The following is a 27,354-nucleotide window of genomic DNA, read 5'->3' as shown; positions in this document are numbered from 1 at the left end:
AGAGACTGTAGATGTTGAACTAGCTGTCCATCAGAACAGCTGTCAGTATAGTTGTCCCAGCTTTGGGGAAAACACATCTAATCAGTTATTTTCGGTTTTGAAACTGCGCTTGACTTCACCCCCTAACAATGTTCCCTAAAAAATGTATTGGCCTTGTGAGAGGAAACTTTATTTTGAGAGGATTCTGTGCAACTTCCGGCGTGCATTATTAACTGTGAACACTGAGGCTGTACCCAGTTTAAGTTACAGTTTCAGACAGTGGTCAATAGGCTATTGTGGCTATTTAAGCACAATGTAGGCCTATCAGAGTGACCTATCAACAAAACCAATGAAGCAAATGACATAACATTTTCACATGGATATAGCTGTTGACTATGATATTGCCTACAATAGCCAATATATGGTGTTCAATGTAGGCCTACAATCCATTTTTAACCCATAAGAGTCTAAGCCCTGTCTAAGTTGGGGAATTGTTTTAAGAAGGTCATACCAAGTATCATTTAGCTATTTGATTTTCAATTTTAAGACCACTAGAAATATACAGAAAATATACAGTACCAGTCAAAAGTTTGGACACACCTACTCATTCAAGGTGTTTTCTTTATTTGTACTATTTTCTACATTGTAGAATAATAGTGAAGACATCAACACTATGAAATAACACACATCGAATCATGTAGTAACCAAAAAAGTGTTAAACAAATCAAAATCTATTTGAGATTTTAGATTATTTTAAGTAGCCACCACACTCTTGGCATTCTCTCAACCAGCTTCATGAGGTAGTCACCTGGAATGCATTTAGAGTAACAGGTGTGCCTTGTTAAAAGTTAATTTGTGGAATTTATTTCCTTCTTAATGTGTTTGAACCAATCCATTGTATTCTGACAAGGTATACAGAAGGGGTCCATATTATGGCAAGAACAGCTCAGAGAAACAACAGTCCATCATTACTTCAAGACATGAAGGTCAGTCAGTGGGAACATTTCAAGAACTTTTAAAGTTTCTTTAAGTGCAGTCACAAAAACCATCAAGCACTATGATGAAACTGGCTCTCATGAGGACCACCACAGGAAAGGAAGACCCAGAGTTACCTTTGCTGCAGAGGATAAGTTCAATAGAGTTACCAGCCTCAGAAATTTCAGCCCAGAGTTCAAGTAACATATCTCAACATCAACTGTTCAGAGGAGACTGCGTGAATCAGGCCTTCGTGGTCTATTTGCTGCAAAGAAACACTACTAAAGGACACCAATAAGAAGAAGAGACTTGCTTGAGCCAAGATACACGAGCAATGGACATTAGACCGGTGGAAATCTGTCCTTTGGTCTGATGAGTCCATATTTGAAATGTTTGATTCCAACCGCTGTGTCTTTGTGAGACGCAGAGTAGGTGAACGGATGATCTCTGCATGTTTAGAGGGAACATTGCTCCCTAGTAACGGTGGAAGATTCAAATGTATGAAAACCCATTAAGAACCAGTCAGTTGTATAATGCCTCTCACGGTGCTGACTGAACTACTTTAATGAGAGAGAGATTTTTGTTGAGCTGATATTTACAGCACATACTGTATCAACTGTACCACGTCCACTTGCAATCTCCCCTGCCTTCCTTTCCCTCTATGCCTGCCAGGCTAGCCCAGGCCAGAGCAGCCATGTATCCTCACTGATAGAGCCAGAACCAATATGAATTAGGCAGGGGATTGGAGACCTTTCATAATATATAAGTCTGGGTGCCATCAACAACCCCTGATCTTCTGCCCCTGAGCAAGGCAGTTTCCTGGGCGCCGAAGACGTGGATGTGGATTAAGGCAGCCCCCAGCACCTCTCTGATTCAGAGGTTTGAAGGCATTCAGTCGAAGGCATTCAGTTGTACAACTGACTAGGTATCCCCCTTTCCCCATCTCCAACACTAGTGCTGCTAACATGCTCAAACAACCACCATAAAGCTTAAAGGCTACTGCTTGGAACACAGTAATGAAGTTCTCTCTGAGGCTTGACAGACCAATTCTTCTACTGACCAAACACACAAGCATGCATGCACACACACACACATATGCTCACAGCTCTTCCTGGAATAGGGCTGTAATATGATGCCATTGCCAGTAAGACATTTTACCTTTCAACTCTTGGAGGGAATATAATTGTATGTCTGTGTGAAGTTTTTACATTACATAAGTCCATAATGGAGAAGAATAACATGTATGTAGGTTTGGAGGCATGTTCCTGCTACCGAATATCCAAACTCCATTCCATCTCATATAACGCAAGTGAACAGCAAACCTGGTTTCAAAAAACAAATAAAGGAACAACTCACGGTACAACGCCTCTCCCCCATGTGACCTACTTGTTGTGTATGTACTGATGTGTATGGGTAACTGATAGATGCACACACACACATTTATCCAAGATGGCGTAGCAGTGCAGACGGGTTTTGTTCGTCCTCTCGTGTACTTTTGTATTTTTCGTCCTTTTTTGTAAAACATTATATTTCAATTTTATTTTCAATCTCTTTTCCATTTTAATTCAATTATACCTTCCGGTAACCTGCCTCACCCAATGTGATACGGAACTGCTATTATTTAAAAAAACAACAATAACCTTATAGCCAGAACCACCTAGCCATCAGAAGCTAACCAGCTAATTAGTCATTGTTAGCCACCGCTAGCAGCCTTTACCTTCTGCACAGATACCAGCCCTTTTTTTAGCCTGGATAATACTCGCCAGCCTACCAGTATCGGACTGTTTCTCCACTACAACGCCGTATTCCTGCCGTAAACCCTGGACCATTACTCCTGATCTTCACAGCTAGCTAGCTGCCACCGAGTGACCCAGTACCGACGCTATCCCTGAGGCCCACCTCCTGGCCTACTCAGTCGTTCACCCGGACTCCACCCAAACACGGCTAGAATCCACTACTCCACCGGATCCTTGCCGTAAGCTCTGGACCTTGGCACCAGATCACCACTGCTACCGAGTGGCTATAGTGGCTAACCCCCCTGCCTTGAAGCTAGCACCAGTTAGCCGTGAGCCAGGCGCATCTCCCGGCTAGCAAACTAAATTACTACAACTACAATACCTCTTTCGCCATCTGGCTTGGATCCTTTGTCGACACGGCACCCCGCCGCACCACCATGACTGATCTGCCGACGAATACTCCATCCGCTGTGCCTCCAACCGGCCTCCGTCGGACGTCGGAGCAGACGCTTCTACTAGCCCCGGGCTGCTAACTTTAAACGCTGTGTCTCCCGCGTGCTAGCATAGTAGTGACTACTCCGCGGCTTCCCTGTTCCATCTATTGCTGTCCCCTGGACCCTATGATCACTTGGCTACATAGCTGATGCCTGTGGACTCTCCCTTAATCACGGAACTCCATTCTGTTTATTTTTGTTTATCTGTCAGCCCCAGCCGCGAACTCAGGCTCTGTGTGTAGTTAACCGACCCCCTCTGCCCATTCTTTGCCATTTTACCTGTTGTTGTTGTTTTAGCTGATTAGCTGTTGTTGTCTTACCCATTGTTGTCTTAGCTAGCTCTCCCAATCAACACCTGTGATTGCTTTATGTCTCTCTCTAATGTCAATATGCCTTGTATACTGTTGTTTAGGTTAGTTATCATTGTTTTAGTTTACAATGGAGCCCCTAGTTCCACTCATCATACCTCTGATACCTCCTTTGTCCCACCTCCCACACATGCGGTGACCTCACCCATTATAACCAGCATGTCCAGAGATACAACCTCTCTTATCATCACTCAGTGCCTGGGCTTACCTCCGCTGTACCCGCACCCCACCGTACCCCTGTCTGCACATTATGCCCTGAATCTATTCTACCACGCCCAGAAATCTGCTCCTTTTATTCTTTGTCCCCAACGCTCTAGACGACCAGTTTTGATAGCATTTAGCCGTACCCTCATCCTACGCCTCCTCTGTTCCTCGGGTGATGTGGAGGTAAACCCAGGCCCTGCATGTCCTCAGACACCCTCATTTGTTGACTTCTGTGATCGAAAAAGCCTTGGTTTCATGCATGTTAACATCAGAAGCCTCCTCCCTAAGTTTGTTTTATTCACTGCTTTAGCACACTCCGCCAACCCTGATGTCCTTGCCGTGTCTGAATCCTGTCTTAGGAAGGCCACCAAAACTTCAGAGATTTCTATACCCAGCTAGAACATTTTCCATCAAGATAGAACTGCCAAAGGTGGAGGAGTTGCAATCTACTGCAGAGAGAGCCTGCAAAGTTCTGTCATACTTTCCAGGTCTATACTCAAACAGTTCGAACTTCTAATTTTAAAAATGAATCTCTCCAGAAATAAGTCTCTCACTGTTGCCGCCTGTTACCGACCCCTCTCCGCTCCCAGCTGTGCCCTGGACACCATATGTGAATTGATCGCTCCCCATCTAGCTTCAGAGTTCGTTCTGTTAGGTGACCTAAACTGGGATATGCTTAACACCCTGGCAGTCCTACAATCTAAGCTAGATGCCCTCAATCTCACACAAATCATCAAGGAACCCACCAGGTACAACCCTAAATCCGTAAACATGGGCACCCTCATAGACATTATCCTGACCAACTTGCCCTCCAAATACACCTCTGCTGTTTTCAATCAGGATCTCAGCGATCACTGCCTCATTGCCTGTATCCGCTATGGGTCCGCGGTCAAACGACCACCCCTCATCACTGTCAAACGCTCCCTAAAACACTTCTGCGAGCAGGCCTTTCTAATCGACCTGGCCCGGGTATCCTGAAAAGATATTGACCTCATCCTGTCAGTCGAGGATGCCTGGTCGTTCTTTAAAAGTAATTTCCTCACCATCTTAAATAAGCACGCCCCTTTCAAAAAATGCAGAACTAAGAACAGATATAGCCCTTGGTTCACTCCAGACCTGACTGCCCTTGACCAGCACAAAAACATCCTGTGGCGAACTGCAATAGCATCGAATAGTCCCGGCGATATGCAACTGTTCAGGGAAGTCAGGAACCAATACACGCAGTCAGTCAGGAAAGCAAAGGCTAGCTTTTTCAAGCAGAAATTTGCATCCTGTAGCTCTAACTCCAAAAAGTTTTGGGACACTGTAAAGTCCATGGAGAACAAGAGCACCTCATTTACATTTTAGTCATTTTAGCAGACGCTCTTATCCATTTACATTTAAGTCATTTAGCAGACGCTCTTATCCAGAGCGACTTACAAATTGGGGAATGCATACATTTCATTTTTTTTTCCCCCGTACTGGTCCCCCGTGGGAATCGAACCCACAACCCTGGTGTTGCAAACATGTTGCAAACACCATGCTCTACCAACTGAGGCTAGGTAACACGGTCACCACCGATAAATCCATGATAATCAAACATTTCAATAAGCATTTCTCTACGGCTGGCCATGCCTTCCTCCTGGGTACTCCAACCCCGGCCAACAGCTCCGCCCCCCCTCTGTAGCTACTCGCCCGAACCTACCCAGCTTCTCCTTCGCCCAAATCCAGACAGCAGATGTTCTGAAAGAGCTGCAAAACCTGGACCTGTACAAATCAGCTGGGCTAGACAATCTGGACCCTCTCTTTCTAAAACTCTCCGCCGCCATTGTTGCAACCCCTATTACCAGCCTGTTCAATCTCTCTTTCGTATTGTCCGAGATCCCTAAAGATTGGAAAGCTGCCGCGGTCATCCCCCTCTTCAAAGGGGGTGACACTCTAGACCCAAACTGCTATAGACCTATATCTATCCTGCCCTGCCTCTCTAAAGTCTTCGAAAGCCAAGTTAATAAACAGATCACTGACCATTTCGAATCCCACCGTACCTTCTCCGCTGTGCCATCCGGTTTCCAAGCCGGTCACGGATGCACCTCAGCCACGCTCAAGGTACTAAACGATATCATAACCGCCATCGATAAGAGACAGTACTGTGCAGCCGTCTTCATTGACCTGGCCAAGGCTTTCGACTCTTGTCAATCACCGTATTCTTATCAGCAGACTCAATAGCCTTGGTTTCTCTAATGACTGCCTCGCCTGGTTCACCAACTACTTTGCAGACACAGACAGAGTTCAGTGTGTCAAATCAGAGGGCATGTTGTCCGGACATCTGGCAGTCTCTATGGGGGTACCACAGGGTTCAATTCTCGGGCCGACTCTTTTCTCTGTATATATCAATGATGTCGCTCTTGCTGCGGGCAGTTCCCTGATCCACCTCTACGCAGACGACACCATTCTGTATACTTCTGGTCCTTCCTTGGACACTGTGCTAACTAACCTCCAAACGAGCTTCAATGCCATACAACACTCCTTCCGTGGCCTCCAACTGCTCTTAAACGCTAATAAAACCAAATGCATGCTTTTCAACCGTTCGCTGCCCGTACCCGCCCGCCCGACTAGCAACACCACCCTGGACGGTTCTGAACTAGAATATGTGGGCAACTATAAATACCTAGGTGTCTGGCTAGACTGTAAACTCCTTCCAGACTCATATTAAACATCTCCAATCCAAAATCAAATCTAGAATCGGCTTTCTATTTCGCAACAAAGCCTCCTTCACTCATGCCGCCAAACTTACCCTAGTAAAACTGACTATCCTGCCGATCCTCGACTTCGGCGATGTCATCTACAAAATGGCCTCCAATACTCTACTCAGAAAACTGGATGCAGTCTATCACAGTGCCATCCGTTTTGTTACCAAATCACCTTATACCGCCCACCACTGCGACCTCTATGCTCTAGTCGGCTGGCCCTCGCTACATATTCGTCGCCAGACCCACTGGCTCAAGGTCATCTATAAGTCTATGCTAGGTAAAGCTCCGCCTTATCGCAGTTCACTGGTCACGATAACAACACCCCCCGTAGCACACGTTCCAGCAGGTATGTCTCACTGATCATCCCCAAAGCCAACACCTCATTTGGCCGCCTTTCCTTCCAGTTCTCTACTGCCAGTGACTGGAACGAATTGCAAAAATCGCTGAAGCTGGACTTTTATTTCCCTCACCAACTTTAAACATCAGCTATCTGAGCAGCTAACCGATCACTGCAGCTGTACATAGTCCATCTGTAAATAGCCCACCCAATCTACCTACCTCATCCCCATACTGTTTTTATTTACTTTTCTGCTCTTTTGCACACCAGTATTTCTACTTGCACATCATCATCTGCTCATTTATCACTCCAGTGTTCATCTGCTAAATTGTAATTCTTCGCTACTATGGCCTATTTATTGCCTACCTCCTCACGCCATTTGCACACACTGTATATAGACTTTCTTTTTTTCTACTGTGTCATTGACTTGTTTATTGTGTTATTGGCTTGTTTATTGTTTATTCTATGTGTAACTGTGTTGTTGTCTGTGTCACACTGCTTTGCTTTATCTTGGCCAGGTTGCAGTTGTAAATGAGAACTTGTTCTCAACTAGCCTACCTGGTTAAATAAAGGTGAAATAAAAAAATTTAAATAAAAAACACACACTACATGTTAATGTTTTTAAATGTATTTAAATTGTAAAGTCTTCTGTCTGTAAATCATTTTTCGTTATGTGTCGGACCCCAGTAAGACTACCTGTCACCATTGTCATCGGCTAATGGGGATCCTAATAAATCCAAATCAAATCAAATGTTATGATGCATAGGTTTTGGGGTTGTTTATTTGGTGTTTAGGTTGAACCTTCTAAGATAAGCAGTCTGGTGTTAGCTAATTCTGGGACAGAAAGCCTCCATAGGATTTATTCTCCCTGTTGTTGTTTCAAATCACACAGGTTTTAGTGTCTCACTCTTTCTGATGAGAAAAAAAACAGACTACATGATACAATTGGAAATGACACAAAAATAATCAAGACACTCGTGTCGTAGGCCGCTCTCTTTCTCACCACAGACATTCGCATCATCTTCCTATTCTCTTGCTGTCACCAAATGTATCCTCCTAATCTGATTCTCTAGCGAGATTAGATCGGAGAAAGTGACCCAGTGTGCTGTGGTCCCTGTCTCTCTCTCTTTCTTAAAACCTTTTCGCGGCTATGACACTTATCATCCTCCACGTTCTTCTATGCCCTAGGCATGTTGGAACTGCTGCCGTTGTGCGTCTGTGACTGTAATTACACTTTTTAATTAAAGAATAACTAGGTCGTTGACACATCTGCAGTGCTTTGAAACAAGCAGAGGGACCACTATGCTCGCTGACACCAGATCGTCTCTAAAGCCCTGTTCGAACAGCCGTAGGTTGTCAGACACTAACACATGCATGGGTGCGTGTGAGCAGGACCATTCATTCACTGTGCTGTGTTGAATCTGTTTAAGGGCTTACTATTATGTCTGTTATTACTGTTTCTGCCATTTTAGTCTTGATGTGTTCTTCCCCCATAGAGTTTTAAAAACTCTTGTGATGTGAACCTGATGGGATATGTTGTACTACTATAAATTAAACTACTACATTCTACAATCCAGAAAGAGAATTGAAACCCAAACTAAACTATGAAAAAGTAATCTCATAGCTGTTAAGAACTTTGAAGTAGTGCTCCTCAATAAATATCTGTTTCACACAGGCACTTTAGGGCAAATGTGAATACAAGTGTTAGAGCCCTGCTTCTCCAGTGAGGCAAATGGGATTCAGTTAGCAGGCTATGAACGGCTGGCCATAATGTGGAGTCTCTCTCTGGTGCCATCCCTGCAGCACTCTTCTGTGCGGAACTCTTCTTCATTAGTCAGCTAATTGTTGGAGAGGTTGCTAACGGCTACAGCAGATGCTGCTGTTTGCAGCATAAGAACTGTTTCTGGGTATTCCGATTGTAGGAAGTTAGTCACTCGTGACAGACTAGCTGGCCAGCGCTAGCCAGCTTTGGTTCTGGGTTCCCAGATGAATAAGAGGTACATGTGGAAGTGTGTCATGTGAACGAGAAGGGCCTAACATGCTGTCCCCTTCACCCCTCTCTCAGCTGCCATTTCTGAGAGGGCTTTGATTCATTATGCAAGCATATGCTAATTCTTCCCAAGACTATTGTTGTGTATAATAATGTGTATTTTAATGTGTATATGGATGTGTAGTTTAATGTGTACATTGTATGTTGATAATAATTGTTGTGCAAAACAGGGCTCATCTGGAAAAGAGACTTTGGTCTCAGCATTGACTACCTGTAAATAAATAAATACAACTAATTTAACCAGATTCCTGTGCTGAGGTTGGAGCTTTTAAACATAAAGAATCAGTTCTTCTAATTAGGCTTGTGAGGAATCCAGATTGGCGTACATTCATACTGACCTTGTGCCATCCCAGGATATTTGGTAATACTGGTACTGAACACAAGGAGCGTTATTATCAAACCTCACAGAGACTCTGTAATCCGAAGGTTAGCAATGCTAACAAGTACATGTAAAATCCCATAACAAATGCCAGATAAATGCTATTGAGCGCATTGTGAACATTTCATACAGTCTCTGATATAAACTATTAGCAGGACAGACATCCCCAGCTCATAAATTCATACAAGTAACTAGAAAATGCTGCTCAGAGTTTGCTGCACTCACAAAACAAATATTAGACCACAAGGCTCTTGATCCAGGAACGGATTCTCTGCTGTTACCAAGATAAGCTTGATTATGCAAGGAGCTAACCACTTAGCTACATAACTATACTGAACAAAAATATAAACGCAACATGTAAAGTGTTGGTCCCATGTTTCATGAGCTGAAATAAAAGATCCCAGAAATGTTCCATACGCACAAAAAGCTTATTTCTCTAAAATTTGTTTACATCCCTGTTAGTGAGTATTTATCCTTTGCAAAGACAAGCCATCCACCTGACAGGTGTAACATATCAAGAAGCTGATTACAGCATGATTATTACACAGGTGGACCTTGTTTTGGGGACAATAAAAGGCCACTGTAAAATGTGTAGTTTTGTCACACAACACAATGCCACGGATGTCTCAAGTTTTGAGGGAGTGTGCAGTTGACATGCTTACTGCAGGGATGTCCACCAGAACTGTTGCCAGATAATTGAATGTTAATTTATCTACCATAAGCCACCTCAAATGTCATTTTAGAGAATTAGGCAGTACTTCCAACCGGCCTCAAAACCGCAGACCACGTAACCACGCCAGCCCAGGACCATCACATCCGAGACCAGCCACCTGGACAGCTGATGAAACTGAGGAGTATTTCTGTCTGTAATAAAGCCCTTTTGTGGGGAAAAACTCATTCTGATTGGCTGGGCCTGGCTCCCCAACGCGTGGGCCGATGTCCTCCCAGGCCCACCCGTGGCTGTACCCCTGCCCAGTCATGTGAAATCCATAGATTAGGGCCTAATGAATCGATTTCAATTGACTGATTTCCTTATATGAACTGTACCTCGGTAAAGTTGTTTATATTTTTGTTCAGTATATCTACTAAATTAGCAAACCAAATGCACAGCTGCAGAATATTTAGAAATTGTATTAGTTACAAGATATCTAGCTGTTGTGAATTCCATACTGTAACTAGATCACCTGGTGTGTGCTGCACCACAGTGAGTGACTCACAAGGCTCTGGTGTTGTTGTGTGCTTGTAAACAAACACCACTTGACTGGGGACTACTGGTAAGCATCATAAAGAAAAATAATGTGACAAGTGAAAGGAAGAATGCGATCTGCTTTATCTCTTAACGCATTGCACAAGTTCACTGCAGGTATTTATTTGAAAAGTAGCTACAAATATTCAAATGTATTAAATAACTTCAAAGAAAATAGTTTCATTGGTATTGACTGTATTGAAAAACCATCCCGTGGCTATTTCTAAATACCCCGGTATAAGGTATATACGGTATACCGCCCAAGCCTACTTCTAATGAGTCTGGCTCAAACCAGCCAAACTCACACGTCCATCCAGGCCGACACCTGGTAACCTCAGGTGACCTCCTCTTTGAGACTCCCAGAAGCCCAACAGGTATGTGTCCACGGTTGTGAAGTTTGCCGAGGTGAGGGCCTGGGTCCCTGGGATGAAGGAGGAGTGTGTGTTGAGGATGGGTGAGGAGGCCAGGCTTTGTTGGTTAAAACCCCGTAAGGTCGATGTCTGCGCCCCATGGAAATCTAATTAGCATAATAATACAATCCCCATCAAAATCTGTCAGTTTAAGCTAGAGATATCTGTTTTTTTGCATTGGATGCGTCTCAATCCACCACATCCGCCTATGTCGCACTTGTGCATCTGTGGTGAAAGGTGACAGCTAAAGCGGTATTTGTCAGACCATGAGACATCCCAAAAATTGGTCTTCTCACAAAATCGTCTGTAGCGTCCAAACGGTTTGGCCTAAAACTATACAACCCTTCTATGGAACGATGAGACTCTCGCAAACATGATGGTGTTCTCCGTTTTGCTCTACGACCTCCACACTCGTCTGAAGTCGGTACAGCCGTTCTGCCAACTTCTGTCTGTAGTGCCCGAACTGTTTGGGCTACACATTAATATGACCCGTCAGTGCAAATGTGAGACTCTCATCAAATATAAAAATGTTATTTTTTGGGATTCTTCAAGGGGTCTTAAAATTCAAAATCAAATGGCTAAATGATCCTTGATATGACCTTAAAAAAAAATCCATATAGCTTAGTAGAACCCCCCTTCTTAGACAGGGCTTAGACTCTGATGGGTTAATTAGGGAAATGAAAGAGGCCGGGAAAATGGCTAATGCCAGTGCCAGCATAGTGCTGCCTCTATGTCCACTCAGGTTTCCCTTTCAAAGGGGCAGCCTGCCTTTTGTGGTCCACCTCGGAGTCCCAGGGCTACAGCTAACAGACTCCCCCAGCTCTAGCCTTGTGTTTGGTTTATGTGTTGTTTCCTACCGTTTAGGCACATACTTTTTCTTCCAGAGAAGGGGTTGTTTCAGATAAGTAGCGACTGAACTGGTCCAGGCAAAGTTAGCAGTTGCTCTGTTCTGTTTGCTTGAATAAACAGGGCACCCCCATAGCTTATACCGTGTTGTTATGCTAAATATAACTCAACCAATGCCATGATATTTCTCGAATTATCTTTTCTAAATACTTTATATCTGGTTTTAGTCGTTTAAGTTTACACTGAAAACGTTTTACCATCCTGAATATTATTTTCAGAAATGTTTGTAATTTGGAGTGGCAGCAACGATTTAGCAGCATTGAACACAAACTTTTAATCTAAATATGTCAGCAATCTAAGCTACTGCCTTTATCTGAGTTGTACATTAACAAACAGGCATTTGTTTTGTGGTCATTGTGGCTATTGTCGCACTAAACTTGCTATTCTTCTCCATAACAAAGGTTGGGTCAAACTGTTCCTGCCTACAGAGGACAACTCGCACTGTGCTGTTCTCTGTGCTGGCATTATATTGTGTTCGTTGTTGTCACAGGTGCATGTTGAGTCACCCCCACTATTTTTCCATTAGCGGCTGGAGTTTGGTCATGAGGGCATTGACCTTTCACCCACCTGTGGGGTTTCTGCAACAGTCACCCTACCATGGCCAGTAACAAGTACATGGAAAATGACGGGCGGGGTGGATGTATGTATGAACATGGTTTTCATCATAGTGATTAAACCATGCATCTGCTAGGTGGCATGTAAGCAAGGGGCAATGCTGACGTCCCACTGTTGACTAATGAGTTACTCAACACTTCGGCTTTTGATTCATGAGGAGAATGAAACCTCCCAATGTTTGAGTGTCATGTGGAGTTACTTCTGCCTGTTCTCCTGAGCTCACAGTACCGGGGTGGAACCAGATCCAGTGTGAGTGTGATTTGTAGCTGTGGGCTGCAGTGTGGACAATGACAGGTCAGGTCAGGCCTAATGCTGGTTTATTCAGAGGGATGTTTACCTGTCCCTCCCTCCCGGCCAGGACACACACACAGCAACTATAGTAAAAGCATTCCTGTGTTTGTGACGAGAGAGAGAGCTACACTGGTTATGATGAGCATGCAGGCTGCGGGAGAGGCAGGCAGGCAGCTGCTGTCTGTGCTGCTTGATGGGGGGAGACAGAAAACACAATGTTGCTGCTGGGACTGCAGATCCTTCACTAGCAGCCTGAAACACACCATCTATTAATAATAAACTGATGAGATATCTTCTGCTTCTCCCTTCCACCTCCCCTTTTTGGGGGTTCTAAAATACACCGTCAAATGCATTATCGATGGCGTTAACTTCGCGGTGGAAAATAAGGCTTGTTGCTGTCACTAAATTCACCAGGTCGCTGTGTGATCTCATTTGGTGTGAAGCAAGAAATAACATGATTATTGACATTTCAAACATGCCTTTGTTTGATTCTTCTGAATATGACACTGTTGTTGTTTAAGTGATAATGCCCAAGAAGCCGGTGTTTGGAGGATATATTGGCACGTGTGTAGTTAAGCCCGAGACAAAGTCGAAAACAAATGTGAGATAATGTCTAGATGCTTTTTATAGTGTCTGGCTGGGTTGATGAGACAGTGGATTGTGCAGTCAGATGGAACAGAGTAAATGGGCATTTCAACTTCATAGATTTAGCCTGTGTTAACTTCTGGAATAGACACCGGCTGGAATGCGATTTTAAACAATCAGCATTCAGGATTAGACCCACCCGTTGTTTAATGAAATGTAACGATGGGACAAGATGAACTGTGGCCCATTTGCCAGTACGTTCCCTGTAAAGTTGATGCTTGAGAGAGCCCAGACTGGTGTTAAAACCTATATCTCAAAATATATTTTAAACAGGAAACAGAGGAGTCTTCTGATGTACCGGTTACTCCACTGAGGTGTGTATAGGTTATTCCACTGAGGTGTGTATAGGTTACTCCACTGAGGTGTGTATAGGTTACTCCACTGAGGTGTGTATAGGTTACTCCACTGAGGTGTGTATAGGTTACTCCACTGAGGTGTATAGGTTACTCCACTGAGGTGTGTATAGGTTATTCCACTGAGGTGTACAGGTTACTCCACTGAGGTGTGTATAGGTTACTCCACTGAGGTGTGTAGGTTACTCCACTGAGGTGTGTATAGGTTACTCCACTGAGGTGTGTATAGGTTACTCCACTGAGGTGTATAGGTTACTCCACTGAGGTGTGTATAGGTTACTCCACTGAGGTGTGTATAGGTTACTCCACTGAGGTGTATAGGTTATTCCACTGAGGTGTGTAGGTTACTCCACTGAGGTGTGTATAGGTTACTCCACTGAGGTGTGTATAGGTTACTCCACTGAGGTGTACAGGTTACTCCACTGAGGTGTGTATAGGTTACTCCACTGAGGTGTGTATAGGTTACTCCACTGAGGTGTGTATAGGTTACTCCACTGAGGTGTGTATACGTTACTCCACTGAGGTGTGTATAGGTTACTCCACTGAGGTGTGTACAGGTTACTCCACTGAGGTGTGTATAGGTTACTCCACTGAGGTGTGTATAGGTTACTCCACTGAGGTGTGTACAGGTTACTCCACTGAGGTGTGTATAGGTTACTCCACTGAGGTGTTTATAGGTTACTCCACAGAGGTGTGTATAGGTTACTCCACTGAGGTGTGTACAGGTTACTCCACTGAGGTGTATAGGTTACTCCACTGAGGTGTGTACAGGTTACTCCACTGAGGTGTGTATAGGTTATTCCACTGAGGTGTGTACAGGTTACTCCACTGAGGTGTATAGGTTACTCCACTGAGGTGTGTACAGGTTACTCCACTGAGGTGTGTACAGGTTACTCCACTGAGGTGTGTATAGGTTATTCCACTGAGGTGTGTATAGGTTACTCCATTGAGGTGTGTATAGGTTATTCCACTGAGGTGTATAGGTTATTCCACTGAGGTGTGTACAGGTTATTCCACTGAGGTGTGTATAGGTTACTCCACTGAGGTGTATAGGTTACTCCACTGAGGTGTGTACAGGTTACTCCACTGAGGTGTGTATAGGTTACTCCACTGAGGTGTATAGGTTACTCCACTGAGGTGTACAGGTTACTCCACTGAGGTGTGTATAGGTTACTCCACTGAGGTGTGTATAGGTTACTCCACTGAGGTGTGTATAGGTTACTCCACTGAGGTGTGTATAGGTTACTCCACTGAGGTGTATATAGGTTACTCCACTGAGGTGTGTATAGGTTACTCCACTGAGGTGTGTATAGGTTACTCCACTGAGGTGTATAGGTTACTCCACTGAGGTGTATAGGTTATTCCACTGAGGTGTGTACAGGTTTCTCCACTGAGGTCTATATAGGTTATTCCACTGAGGTGTATAGGTTATTCCACTGAGGTGTGTATAGGTTACTCCACTGAGGTGTACAGGTTACTCCACTGAGGTGTGTACAGGTTACTCCACTGAGGTGTGTATAGGTTACTCCACTGAGGTGTGTATAGGTTACTCCACTGAGGTGTGTATAGGTTACTCCACTGAGGTGTACAGGTTATTCCACTGAGGTGTGTACAGGTTACTCCACTGAGGTTTATAGGTTACTCCACTGAGGTGTGTATAGGTTACTCCACTGAGGTGTGTATAGGTTACTCCACTGAGGTGTGTATAGGTTACTCCACTGAGGTGTGTATAGGTTACTCCACTGAGGTGTATAGGTTATTCCACTGAGGTGTGTCCAGGTTACTCCACTGAGGTGTACAGGTTACTCCACTGAGGTGTATATAGGTTATTCCACTGAGGTGTATAGGTTACTCCACTGAGGTGTGTATAGGTTACTCCACTGAGGTGTATAGGTTACTCCACTGAGGTGTTTATAGGTTTCTCCACTGAGGTGTGTATAGGTTACTCCACTGAGGTGTATAGGTTATTCCACTGAGGTGTGTACAGGTTACTCCACTGAGGTGTGTATAGGTTACTCCACTGAGGTGTATAGGTTATTCCACTGAGGTGTGTACAGGTTATTCCACTGAGGTGTGTATAGGTTACTCCACTGAGGTGTGTACAGGTTACTCCACTGAGGTGTATAGGTTACTCCACTGAGGTGTGTATAGGTTATTCCACTGAGGTGTGTATAGGTTACTCCACTGAGGTGTGTACAGGTTATTCCACTGAGGTGTGTGTATAGGTTATTCCACTGAGGTGTGTATAGGTTATTCCACTGAGGTGTATAGGTTACTCCACTGAGGTGTTTATAGGTTACTCCACTGAGGTGTACAGGTTACTCCACTGAGGTGGGTATAGGTTACTCCACTGAGGTGTACAGGTTACTCCACTGAGGTGTGTATAGGTTACTCCACTGAGGTGTGTATAGGTTACTCCACTGAGGTGTGTATAGGTTACTCCACTGAGGTGTGTATAGGTTACTCCACTGAGGTGTGTATCGGTTACTCCACTGAGGTGTACAGGTTACTCCACTGAGGTGTGTATAGGTTACTCCACTGAAGTGTGTATAGGTTACTCCACTGAGGTGTATAGGTTACTCCACTGAGGTGTGTATAGGTTACTCCACTGAGGTGTATATAGGTTACTCCACTGAGGTGTGTATATGTTACTCCACTGAGGTGTGTATAGGTTACTCCACTGAGGTGTGTACAGGTTACTCCACTGAGGTGTGTACAGGTTACTCCACTGAGGTGTATACGTTACTCCACTGAGGTGTGTATAGGTTATTCCACTGAGGTGTATAGGTTACTCCACTGAGGTGTGTATAGGTTACTCCACTGAGGTGTATATAGGTTACTCCACTGAGGTGTGTATAGGTTACTCCACTGAGGTGTGTATATGTTACTCCACTGAGGTGTGTATAGGTTACTCCACTGAGGTGTGTATAGGTTACTCCACTGAGGTGTGTATAGGTTACTCCACTGAGGTGTGTATAGGTTACTCCACTGAGGTGTATAGGTTATTCCACTGAGGTGTGTACAGGTTATTCCACTGAGGTGTGTATAGGTTACTCCACTGAGGTGTGTACAGGTTACTCCACTGAGGTGTATAGGTTACTCCACTGAGGTGTACAGGTTACTCCACTGAGGTGTATAGGTTATTCCACTGAGGTGTATAGGTTATTCCACTGAGGTGTGTATAGGTTACTCCACTGAGGTGTGTACAGGTTACTCCACTGAGGTGTATAGGTTACTCCACTGAGGTGTACAGGTTACTCCACTGAGGTGTGTACAGGTTATTCCACTGAGGTGTGTATAGGTTACTCCACTGAGGTGTGTATAGGTTATTCCACTGAGGTGTATAGGTTACTCCACTGAGGTATGTATAGGTTACTCCACTGAGGTGTTTATAGGTTACTCCACTGAGGTGTATAGGTTACTCCACTGAGGTGTACAGGTTACTCCACTGAGGTGTATAGGTTATTCCACTGAGGTGTATAGGTTATTCCACTGAGGTGTGTATAGGTTACTCCACTGAGGTGTGTACAGGTTACTCCACTGAGGTGTATAGGTTACTCCACTGAGGTGTACAGGTTACTCCACTGAGGTGTGTACAGGTTATTCCACTGAGGTGTGTATAGGTTATTCCACTGAGGTGTATAGGTTACTCCACTGAGGTGTGTATAGGTTACTCCACTGAGGTGTTTATAGGTTACTCCACTGAGGTGTATAGGTTACTCCACTGAGGTGTACAGGTTATTCCACTGAGGTGTGTACAGGTTACTCCACTGAGGTGTACAGGTTACTCCACTGAGGTGTATAGGTTATTCCACTGAGGTGTTTATAGGTTACTCCACTGAGGTGTGTATAGGTTACTCCACTGAGGTGTGTATAGGTTACTCCACTGAGGTGTGTATAGGTTACTCCACTGAGGTGTGTACAGGTTACTCCACTGAGGTGTGTACAGGTTACTCCACTGAGGTGTGTACAGGTTACTCCACTGAGGTGTGTACAGGTTACTCCACTGAGGTGTGTACAGGTTAATCCACTGAGGTGTACACGTTACTCCATGGAGGTTGGGATATTGCATTAGCAAATTTATGAGGCACAAGACCCCATCGAAAACAAGATGGTATATTTAAAAGATTCGTAGGTATTGTCCTAAAAATTCCAATTATACAAACATGTTATGCTCACTAACGTGTGTGGTGTTGAATTGGATTCTTGCATGATTTGGGCAGTGGATAGCAGGCAGCACAGCACACAGGTCTCAACCACACAGTTCAATGTTCTGCCAGAGATGCAGACTTTTTCAGCAGCCATTGCCACTGAGTGGAGGCAGCTGTACGTTGTATTTATGACAAGATCAGGTAGGCCAGGCAGGCTTCAGCCCTGAGTTCCAACGGGGGTTCCCTTGGCTCTCATCTGAACTTGTCACTGTGTGTCGGTGCGTAGTCGGTCTATCCAAGAGATAAATGTAATCAGGACACCCATTCCCCTTGATTCCCCCCACGCCACCCCGTACTCTCTCCCAGTGATGCCTCTATCAGCAAGTACCCCGTCGGCCCATATCAGAAGACTTGCTGCATGGCAGTAGGTTTGAATCAAACCACAATCGACGGATACATTTTTCATTCCTGGCCATTCTGGAAGAAGGAAATAATATGTGGAACCAGCCTTTTCTTCTTAGATTAAACTCTTATGCTTTTAGGGTTTATTTTTCCTGCTCTGTTTGAAGTGGGGGATAATATTCTTTTGGGAAAGCGTTTCATCTCCAAAAGGCTTGCTGATTAGAAACTGTGAGGGTCTGAGAGATCCTCAAGGTGCTGCCTCTCATCTCTCGGCCTATTTGTGTGTGTGTGAGAGAGGGTTCATGGGTATATTGGTGAATGTGTGTTTGTGTGCGACTCTGTGGGGTGCTGCAGTGTACGAAAGTGTGTGTGTGTGTGTGCGCACGTTTGCGTGTGTTTGTGTCTACGTGTGTGTTTCCTTTAAGTGAGATGTGGGTGCCAGTGGCGTCTGGCCTGTCTCACTCATGTGGCTCTCTGCTCCATCTGCTTAGATCACCTGGGGAGAGGCGCTTAAACTGCAGCCGTGTGTGTGTGTGTGTGTGTGTGTGTGTGTGTGTGTGTGTGTGTGTGTGTGTGTGTGTGTGTGTGTGTGTGTGTGTGTGTGTGTGTGTGTGTGTGTGTGTGTGTGTGTGTGTGAAATCTGCCTGTCTGTTAATGATCCATTTGCGGCATAATTGCAGGCATGATAAATTAAAGAAATACTTCATCCAGTTAACTATTTACCGTATTCTCTCCATCGGATCAAACTGTCTTCTCGTCTCCACACTTTGTTATTAACTTTTATTACCTTTCACACAGTGATTATGTGGATTTATAAATACTACATTGATTCTCGTGTGTGTGTGTGTGTGTGTGTGTGTGTGTGTGTGTGTGTGTTAGGGGTTTAGGATGTTCTAGCTCGTGTTACATTAGATGCATGTTGACAAACTACACAGTGTGCCTCAATGACCTCCATCTCAGTGGAAATACATAACCCCTATTTCACAACCTTGCTGTTTTCTGTTGCTGGGAATTGTAAAGTGCTTTGCCTTAATCTTCCTCTTAAGGCTGGAGTTAGGTGATTGTTATGAAGACATTTCCTTTTAAGAAAAATGTAATAAATATTGCTATTTAATGCAGGAAACCAATTGCATCCCTGCTAAGATGATAGTATCTTTAGTAGTGTAACCAAAGCAGCACCCCTGCTAAGATGATAGTATCTTTAGTAGTGTAAACAAATTGCATCCCTGCTAAGATGATAGTATCTTTAGTAGTGTAAACAAATTGCATCCCTGCTAAGATGATAGTATCTTTAGTAGTGTAAACAAATCGCATCCCTGCTAAGATGATAGTATCTTTAGTAGTGTAAACAAATCACATCCCTGCTAAGATGATAGTATCTTTAGTAGTGTAAACAAATCGCATCCCTGCTAAGATGATAGTATCTTTAGTAGTGTAAACAAATCGCATCCCTGCTAAGATGATAGTATCTTTAGTAGTGTAAACAAATTGCATCCCTGCTAAGATGATAGTACCTTTAGTAGTGTAACCAAATCGCATCCCTGCTAAGATGATAGTATCTTTAGTAGTGTAACCAAATCGCATCCCTGCTAAGATGATAGTACCTCTAGTAGTGTAACCAAAGCAGCACCCCTGCTAAGATGATAGTACCTCTAGCAGTGTAACCAAATCGCATCCCTGCTAAGATGATAGTACCTCTAGTAGTGTAACCAAAGCAGCACCCCTGCTAAGATGATAGTACCTCTAGTAGTGTAACCAAATCGCATCCCTGCTAAGATGATAGTACCTCTAGTAGTGTAACCAAATCGCATCCCTGCTAAGATGATAGTATCTTTAGTAGTGTAACCAAATCGCATCCCTGCTAAGATGATAGTACCTCTAGTAGTGTAACCAAAGCAGCACCCCTGCTAAGATCATAGTATCTTTAGTAGTGTAACCAAATCGCATCCCTGCTAAGATGATAGTACCTCAAGTAGTGTAACCAAAGCAGCACCCTTGCTAAGATGATAGTACCTTTAGTAGTGTAACCAAAGCAGCATCCCTGCTAAGATGATAGTACCTCTAGTAGTGTAACCAAAGCAGCACCCCTGCTAAGATGATAGTACCTCTAGTAGCGTAACCAAAGCAGCACCCCTGCTAAGATGATAGTATCTTTAGTCGTGTAAACAAATCGCATCCCTGCTAAGATGATAGTATCTTTAGTAGTGTAAACAAATTGCATCCCTGCTAAGATGATAGTATCTTTAGTAGTGTAAACAAATCGCATCCCTGCTAAGATGATAGTATCTTTAGTAGTGTAAACTAATCGCATTCCTGCTAAGATGATAGTACCTTTAGTAGTGTATCCAAAGCAGCACCCCTGCTAAGATGATAGTATCTTTAGTAGTGTAACCAAATCATATCCCTGCTAAGATGATAGTATCTTTAGTAGTGTAAACAAATCGCATCCCTGCTAAGATGATAGTATCTTTAGTAGTGTAAACAAATCGCATCCCTGCTAAGATGATAGTATCTTTAGTAGTGTAAACAAATCGCATCCCTGCTAAGATGATATTACCTCAAGTAGTGTAACCAGAGCAGCACCCCTGCTAAGATGATAGTATCTTTAGTAGTGTAAACAAATCACATCCCTGCTAAGATGATAGTATCTTTAGTAGTGTAAACAAATCGCATCACTGCTAAGATCATAGTACCTTTAGTAGTGTAAACAAATCACATCCCTGCTAAGATGATAGTATCTTTAGTAGTGTAAACAAATCGCATCCCTGCTAAGATCATAGTACCTTTAGTAGTGTAAACAAATCACATCCCTGCTAAGATGATAGTATCTTTAGTAGTGTAACGAAAGCAGCACCCCTGCTAAGATGATAGTACCTTTAGTAGTGTAACCAAAGCAGCATCCCTGCTAAGATGATAGTACCTTTAGTAGTGTAACCAAATCACATCCCTGCTAAGATGATAGTATCTTTAGTAGTGTAACCAAATCACATCCCTGCTAAGATGATAGTATCTTTAGTAGTGTAACGAAAGCAGCACCCCTGCTAAGATGATAGTATCTTTAGTAGTGTAAACAAATCACATCCCTGCTAAGATGATAGTATCTTTAGTAGTGTAAACAAATCGCATCCCTGCTAAGATGATAGTATCTTTAGTAGTGTAACCAAATCGCATCCCTGCTAAGATGATAGTATCTTTAGTAGTGTAACCAGAGCAGCGTTTAACCTGAACTGCACTTATTGCTCTCATCACATTGTTAGTATCGATCATTTCTTAGGGACTATGCTTGTTTGTTCATGCTATTGTTTTTAATCCCTTATTGTATTCCCACTCACTCTGAATAAGGGGCCGTGCAGCAACTACATGACTATGTCAGGAGCTTGCTGTATGCCATCTGTGAGGGTCTTGTCTCATGCTCTGATCCTCTCCCTCCGCTCCAGGTCAGTGACGGACCCCCGGGATGGAAAGCGAGTCGCCCTCAAAAAGATGCCCAATGTCTTCCAGAACCTCGTCTCCTGTAAGAGGGTCTTCCGCGAGCTGAAGATGCTGTGCTTCTTCAAACATGATAATGTGAGTGGGTGGAAACCCTCCCTCCTCCCTCCTCCCTCCTCTATGTCAATGCCCTCCCCTCTTTTGATCCCTCCCTCTTTCCTTCTCTTCCACCTGTCACCTCCCAACCTCGTTTCTTGTCCTTTCCTATTCTCTCTCTCTGTCTCTGATCCCTCTCACCCTCCGCTCCCTACAGATGTGCCTGACCTCCTCTCCTCTCCACAGGTGCTCTCGGCTCTCGACATCCTACAGCCTCCACACATCGACTACTTTGAGGAAATGTATCCTTAACCGATCACATTGTGGCCAGTCTATGTGGCCTGTATTCATCAAATCCCTTCCTTCCAGTCTCACAATCATAGGAGTTTAAAACAACCTCTTGCACATATTCCATGCAATTTTTTTAAGCAGCTTTGTTAGCTATCAGTGAATCTCCCAGGCTGCTGGTTCCTTCCACAGATTAAAGCGGACAGACTTGTCTGCTGTAGATTAAATCTGACCTGGTTGCGTTGTTTAGATGGGATGTCTTGTGTTGTGTCATTGCTGCTAAATTGGCTCAGCCCGTATGGAGTCAGTCCAGAACCAGTCTGAGACCTGCTGGAGATTGTAGACTCAGATCCAGTCTTATGCTACCTGCTGGAAGGCCCCTATCAGATTTAAAACTCTCTCTCTCTATCACCTATGCCCAGTGAAGTCTATGTCTGCTGGGGTTGTTAAAATGGTGTGATTTTTACTGAGCTGTCTCATTGACATTATTTTGCCTCCAGGAGTGACAGTTGAGGCGTGGGAGGAGACTGGAGGCAAGGAGCTTGCTGATTCAGTGGGAGATAGATAGGGATGATCTACTAGCAGGAAGCGTCTACCTCCTTTTCACTCTTATAGGTGGTTGGGGGGGTGGTAGTTTGGCTGTTTGTTTACCCACCGCTATCCCCCATATTGGTGCTCATCAGTCGACAGCACTATCAGTTGGGATCTAGTGACTGACTGACTATGGTAGCCTTGGGAAAACGAGTTGAGCCTGCTCCCATTCTGCATGTTCAGGGTGAAGGATAAAGGCACAAGCCTCTCACCGACACCTTTAGGTACCTTTTCCTTGGCATCCCGGCACTTAACTGCCTAATGATTTATTTTGGGTGGAGGAGGATGAGGAGGGCGGGATGGAGGTAAGGAGTGTAAAACGTTGACACGTCCCATTTAGTTTCCTTTCGTATTTCTAATATTTCCTTGATGGGCTGGAATTGGAGGAATGAGGTTTGAGGCTGTCCGAGCTTTCTCGGTAATCTAGCATATAATTTAATCATAGAAATTACACGCTGCTCCCCCGTATTGAACTGGCTCCCGGTCACTCCATATGCTCTTATAAGCCCTTCACTACGTTTTTGTATTTCTATTTTAGATCTCTCTAAACCAAGTGGTTCTTTGGTTCTGTCTTGGCAGTCTTTCTAGTGAATTATGAGAGAAAGAAAATAAACAAAACCCACTTTGTCTTTATTAGCTGAGAGATTTATTTATCTCTGTATTTTTTTGATGTTACTCATTCGTCATAGTGATTATTGGCTTTGCTCTTAAATGTGTGACATTCTGCTGCTTTTGGACTCACTTTAAAGCACACAATGGAAGCCCCTAATGAGTGTATTGTATAGCAGCATGTTTCTGTGTGCATTTTGATACTAGAATATACAACAACAAGAACGACTGGGATATATGCTGTGCTCTCGCGTGCATGACAACTTCTGCCTTTGAGAGTGTTAGGGGGAGTGGTGGCATATTGAACTCGGTTTATTCGAAGGCAGGCAAGATCCCTATCTTTCTCTCCACTCTCTCTCTTTCTCTCTCCTTTTCTATCTCTCATTCTCTCTCTCATGTTTAGCAAAGCAAGGGAGGTGAGGATGTTGGGGAGCTAGGAGGTTTTACAGGGAGTGTTGTCACACACCTTCCCTGGAAACGTTCCCCTCTCCACAGCACAGCAGGCAGAGAGGCAGGCAGGCAGGCATGCAGGCAGGGCCCTTGGCAGGAGCAGCAGGACAAAGCTCTGGAGAGCCGGAAGGAATAGGCTCTGGAAACAGATATGTCATCTGGATTTTCACCCTCCCTCTCTCCCTCTCTCTCTCTCTCTCTCTCTCTCTCTCTCTCTCTCTCTCTCTCTCTCTCTCTCTCTCTCTCTCTCTCTCTCTCTCTCTCCTCTCTCTCTCTCTCTCTCTCTCTCTCTCTCTCTCTCTCTCTCTCTCTCTCTCCTCTCTCTCTCTCTCTCTCTCTCTCTCTCTCTCTCTCTCTCTCTCTCTCTCTCTCTCTCTCTCTCTCTCTCTCTCTCTCTCTCTCTCTCTCTCTCTCTCTCTCTCTCTCTCTCTCTCTCTCTCTCTCTCTCTCTCTCTCTCTCTCTCTCTCTTTTTTTCTCTGTCTCTCTCTCTCTCTGTGTTTCTCTTTCTCACTTTCTATCTCTCACTCTCTTTATCTTCCTGTCTCTCTCTTTCTCTCTCTGTGTGTCTCTCTTTCTAACTCTCTCGCTCTCTCTTACTCTTTCTCCCTATCTCTCTGTGTGTCTCTCTTACTTTCTATCTCTCTCTCGCTCTCTGTTTAGGAGCGCCCAATATATATTTTTTTATATACATTGATTTAGATACAGCTTATATTGGGAATTACATCATTCAGCTTTTTCCCGGGTTCTGAGAGCCTATGGGAGCCGTAGGAAGTGTCACGTTACAGCAAAGATCCTAAGTTTTCAATAAACAGAGCCAAGAAGCTCAAGGAATGTTCAGAGAGGGTACTTCCTGTTTGGAATCTTCTCAGGTTTTTGCCTGCCATATGAGTTCTGTTATACTCACAGACACCATTCAAACAGTTTTAGAAACTTTAGGGTGTTTTCTATCCAAAGCCAATAATTATTTGCATATTCTAGTTTCTGGGCAGGAGTAATAATCAGATTAAATCGGGTACGTTTTTTATCCTGCCGTGAAAATACTGCCCCCTAGCCATAACAGGTTAAGCAGACTATGTGTGTCTATTGTTGTGACCTAGATGAAATTGTATGACTAATTTATGCAGAAATCCAGGTAATTCCAAAGGGTTCACATACTTTTTCTTGTAGGTAGGGGTTAAGTGACTAAGCAACAGGATAGATAATAGGCAGTAGAAGCAGCATATGTGACGAGTCAAAAGAGTTACTGCAAAGGGGGATCAATGCAGATAATCCGGGTAGCTATTTGGTTAACTATTTAGCAGTCTTATGGCATTGGGCTAGAAGCTGTTCACAGTCCTGTTGGTTCCAGACTTGGTGCATCGGTACCGGTTGCCGTGCTGTTGCAGAGACAACAGTCTATGACTTTGATGGCTGGAGTCTTTCACAATTTTTAGGGCCTTCCTCTGACACCGCCTGGTATAGAGGTCCTGGATGGCAGGGAGCTCAGCCCCATTGATGTACTGGGCCGCACGGACTACCCTCTGTAGTGCCTTGTGGTCAGATGCCAAGCAGTTGCCATACCAAGCGCTGATGCAGCCAGTCAAGATGCTCTCAATGGTGCAACTTTTTGAGGATCTGAGGGCCCATGCCAAATCTTTTCAACCTCCTGAGGAGGAAGAGGAATTGATGTGCCTTCTTCACGAAGTGTTGGTGTGTGTATGGGGGGAGATGGGGGAGGGGTTTATTGGGATCCCCATTAGCCGATGGCGACAGCTAGTCTGCCTGGGGTCCGACACATAACAAGAAAAACATGAAACAAAAATATTTTATAATTTACATATATGAAAAAACATTAACATAGACATTACAACTAGGTAAAATCAAATGTTATTTGTCACATACACATGGTTAGCAGATGATAATGCGAGTGTAGCAAAATGCTTGTGCTTCTGGTTCTGACAGTGCAGTAAGATCTAGTAATCACAAGTAATCTAACAATCCCCCAACAACTACCTAATGCACACACATCTAAAAGGGGTGAATGAGAAAATGTACATATAAATATATGGATGAGCGATGGCCAAGCGACTTAGGCAAGGTGCAATAGATGGTTTAAAATACAGTTTATACATATGAGATGAGTAATGTAAGACATGTAAACATTATTAAAAGTGCCATTATTTAAAGTGGCACTTTTAAAGTGACTAGTGGCCTGTCAGAAAGTCCAGGACCCAATTGCACAGGGCGGGGTTGAGGCCCAGGGCCTCCAGCTTGATGATGAGCTTGGAGGGTACTATGGTGTTGAATGCTGAGCTGTAGTCAATGAACAGCATTCGTAGGTATTCCGCTTGTCCAGATGGGATAGCGCAGTGTGATGGCGATCTGTGCATCATCTGTGGACCTGTTGGGGCGGTATGCAAACTGAAGTCGGTCTAGGGTGGCCGGTAAGGTGGAGGTGATATGATCCTTGACTAGTCTCTCAAAGCACTTCATGATGACAGAAGTGAGTGATACGGGGCGGTAGTCATTTAGTTCAGTTATCTTTGCCTTCTTGGGTACAGGAACAATGGTGGCCATCTTGAAGCATGTGGGGACAGCAGACTGGGATAGGGAGCAATTGAATATGTCCGTAAACACACCAGTCAGCTGGTCTGCGCATCTTCTGAGGACGCGGCTGGGGATGCTGTCTGGTCCAGCAGCCTTGCAAGGGTTAACACATTTAAATGTTTTACTCACGTCGGCCACGGAGAAGGGGGGGGTTGCAGTTCTTGTTTGTGGGCCGCGACGGTGGCAGTGTATTCTCCTCAAATCGGGCAAAGGAGGTGTTTACTTTGTCTGGAAGCGTGACGTCAGTGTCCGTGACGTGGTTGGTTTTCTTTTTGTAGTCCGTGATTTCCTGTAGACCCTGCCACATACATCTCGTATCTGAGCCATTTAATTGCGACTCCACTTTGTCCCTGTACCGGCATTTCGCTTGTTTTCTTGCCTTACAGAGGGAATAACTACACTGTTTAGATTCAGCCATATTCCCAGACCTTTTTACATGGTTAAATGCGGTGGTTCGCGCTTTCAGTTTTGCGCGAATGCTGCCATCCATCCACGGTTTCTGGTTACCGTAGGTTTTAATAGTCACAGTGGGTACAACATCTCCAATGCACTTCCTTATAAATTCACTCACCGAGTCAGCGTATAGGTCGAAGAAGAAGGACTTGAGTTCCTGTATGTTGTTATGATTACACCATGAGTCGTTAATCATGAAGCATACACCCCCGCCCTTCCTCTTCCCAGAGAGGTGTTTATCTCTGTCGGCGCGATGCATGGAGAAGCCCAGTGGCTGAACCGATTCTGACAACATATCCAGAGAGAGCCATGTTTCCGTAAAACAGAGAATGTTACAATCTTTGATGTCTCTCTGGAAGGCAACCCTTGCTCGAATTTCGTCTACCTTGTTGTCAAGAGACTGGACATTGGTGAGTAGCATACTCGGGAGCGGTGGGTGATGTGCACGTCTACGGAGCCTGACCAGGAGGCCGCTCCGTCTGCCCCTTAGAACCATTGTCTTCGGTGGTGGTTCAAACAGATGATCCGCTTCGGGAAAGTCGTATTCCTGGTCGTAATGTTGGTAAGTTGACATCGCTCTT

General features: G+C 44.3%; 1 protein-coding gene across 1 annotated transcript in view; it reads left to right on the top strand.

Moving 5' to 3' along the window:
- Nucleotides 1-27,354, top strand: part of LOC115163594 (serine/threonine-protein kinase NLK) — a 102,453-nt gene that overhangs the window by 22,735 nt on the left and 52,364 nt on the right. Inside the window, exons 2-3 of the mRNA XM_029715611.1 lie at nt 21,708-21,837; nt 22,042-22,097. Of these exons, the coding sequence (XP_029571471.1) occupies nt 21,708-21,837; nt 22,042-22,097 (186 nt within the window). The remainder of the gene's footprint in view (nt 1-21,707; nt 21,838-22,041; nt 22,098-27,354) is intronic.

The sequence above is a fragment of the Salmo trutta genome, chromosome 26 (genome assembly GCF_901001165.1).
Source record: "Salmo trutta chromosome 26, fSalTru1.1, whole genome shotgun sequence".
Classification (NCBI taxonomy): Eukaryota; Metazoa; Chordata; class Actinopteri; order Salmoniformes; family Salmonidae; genus Salmo; species Salmo trutta.
The sequence above is the reverse complement of the archived record's forward strand: the minus strand, read 5'-3'. Positions and strand labels throughout refer to the sequence as shown.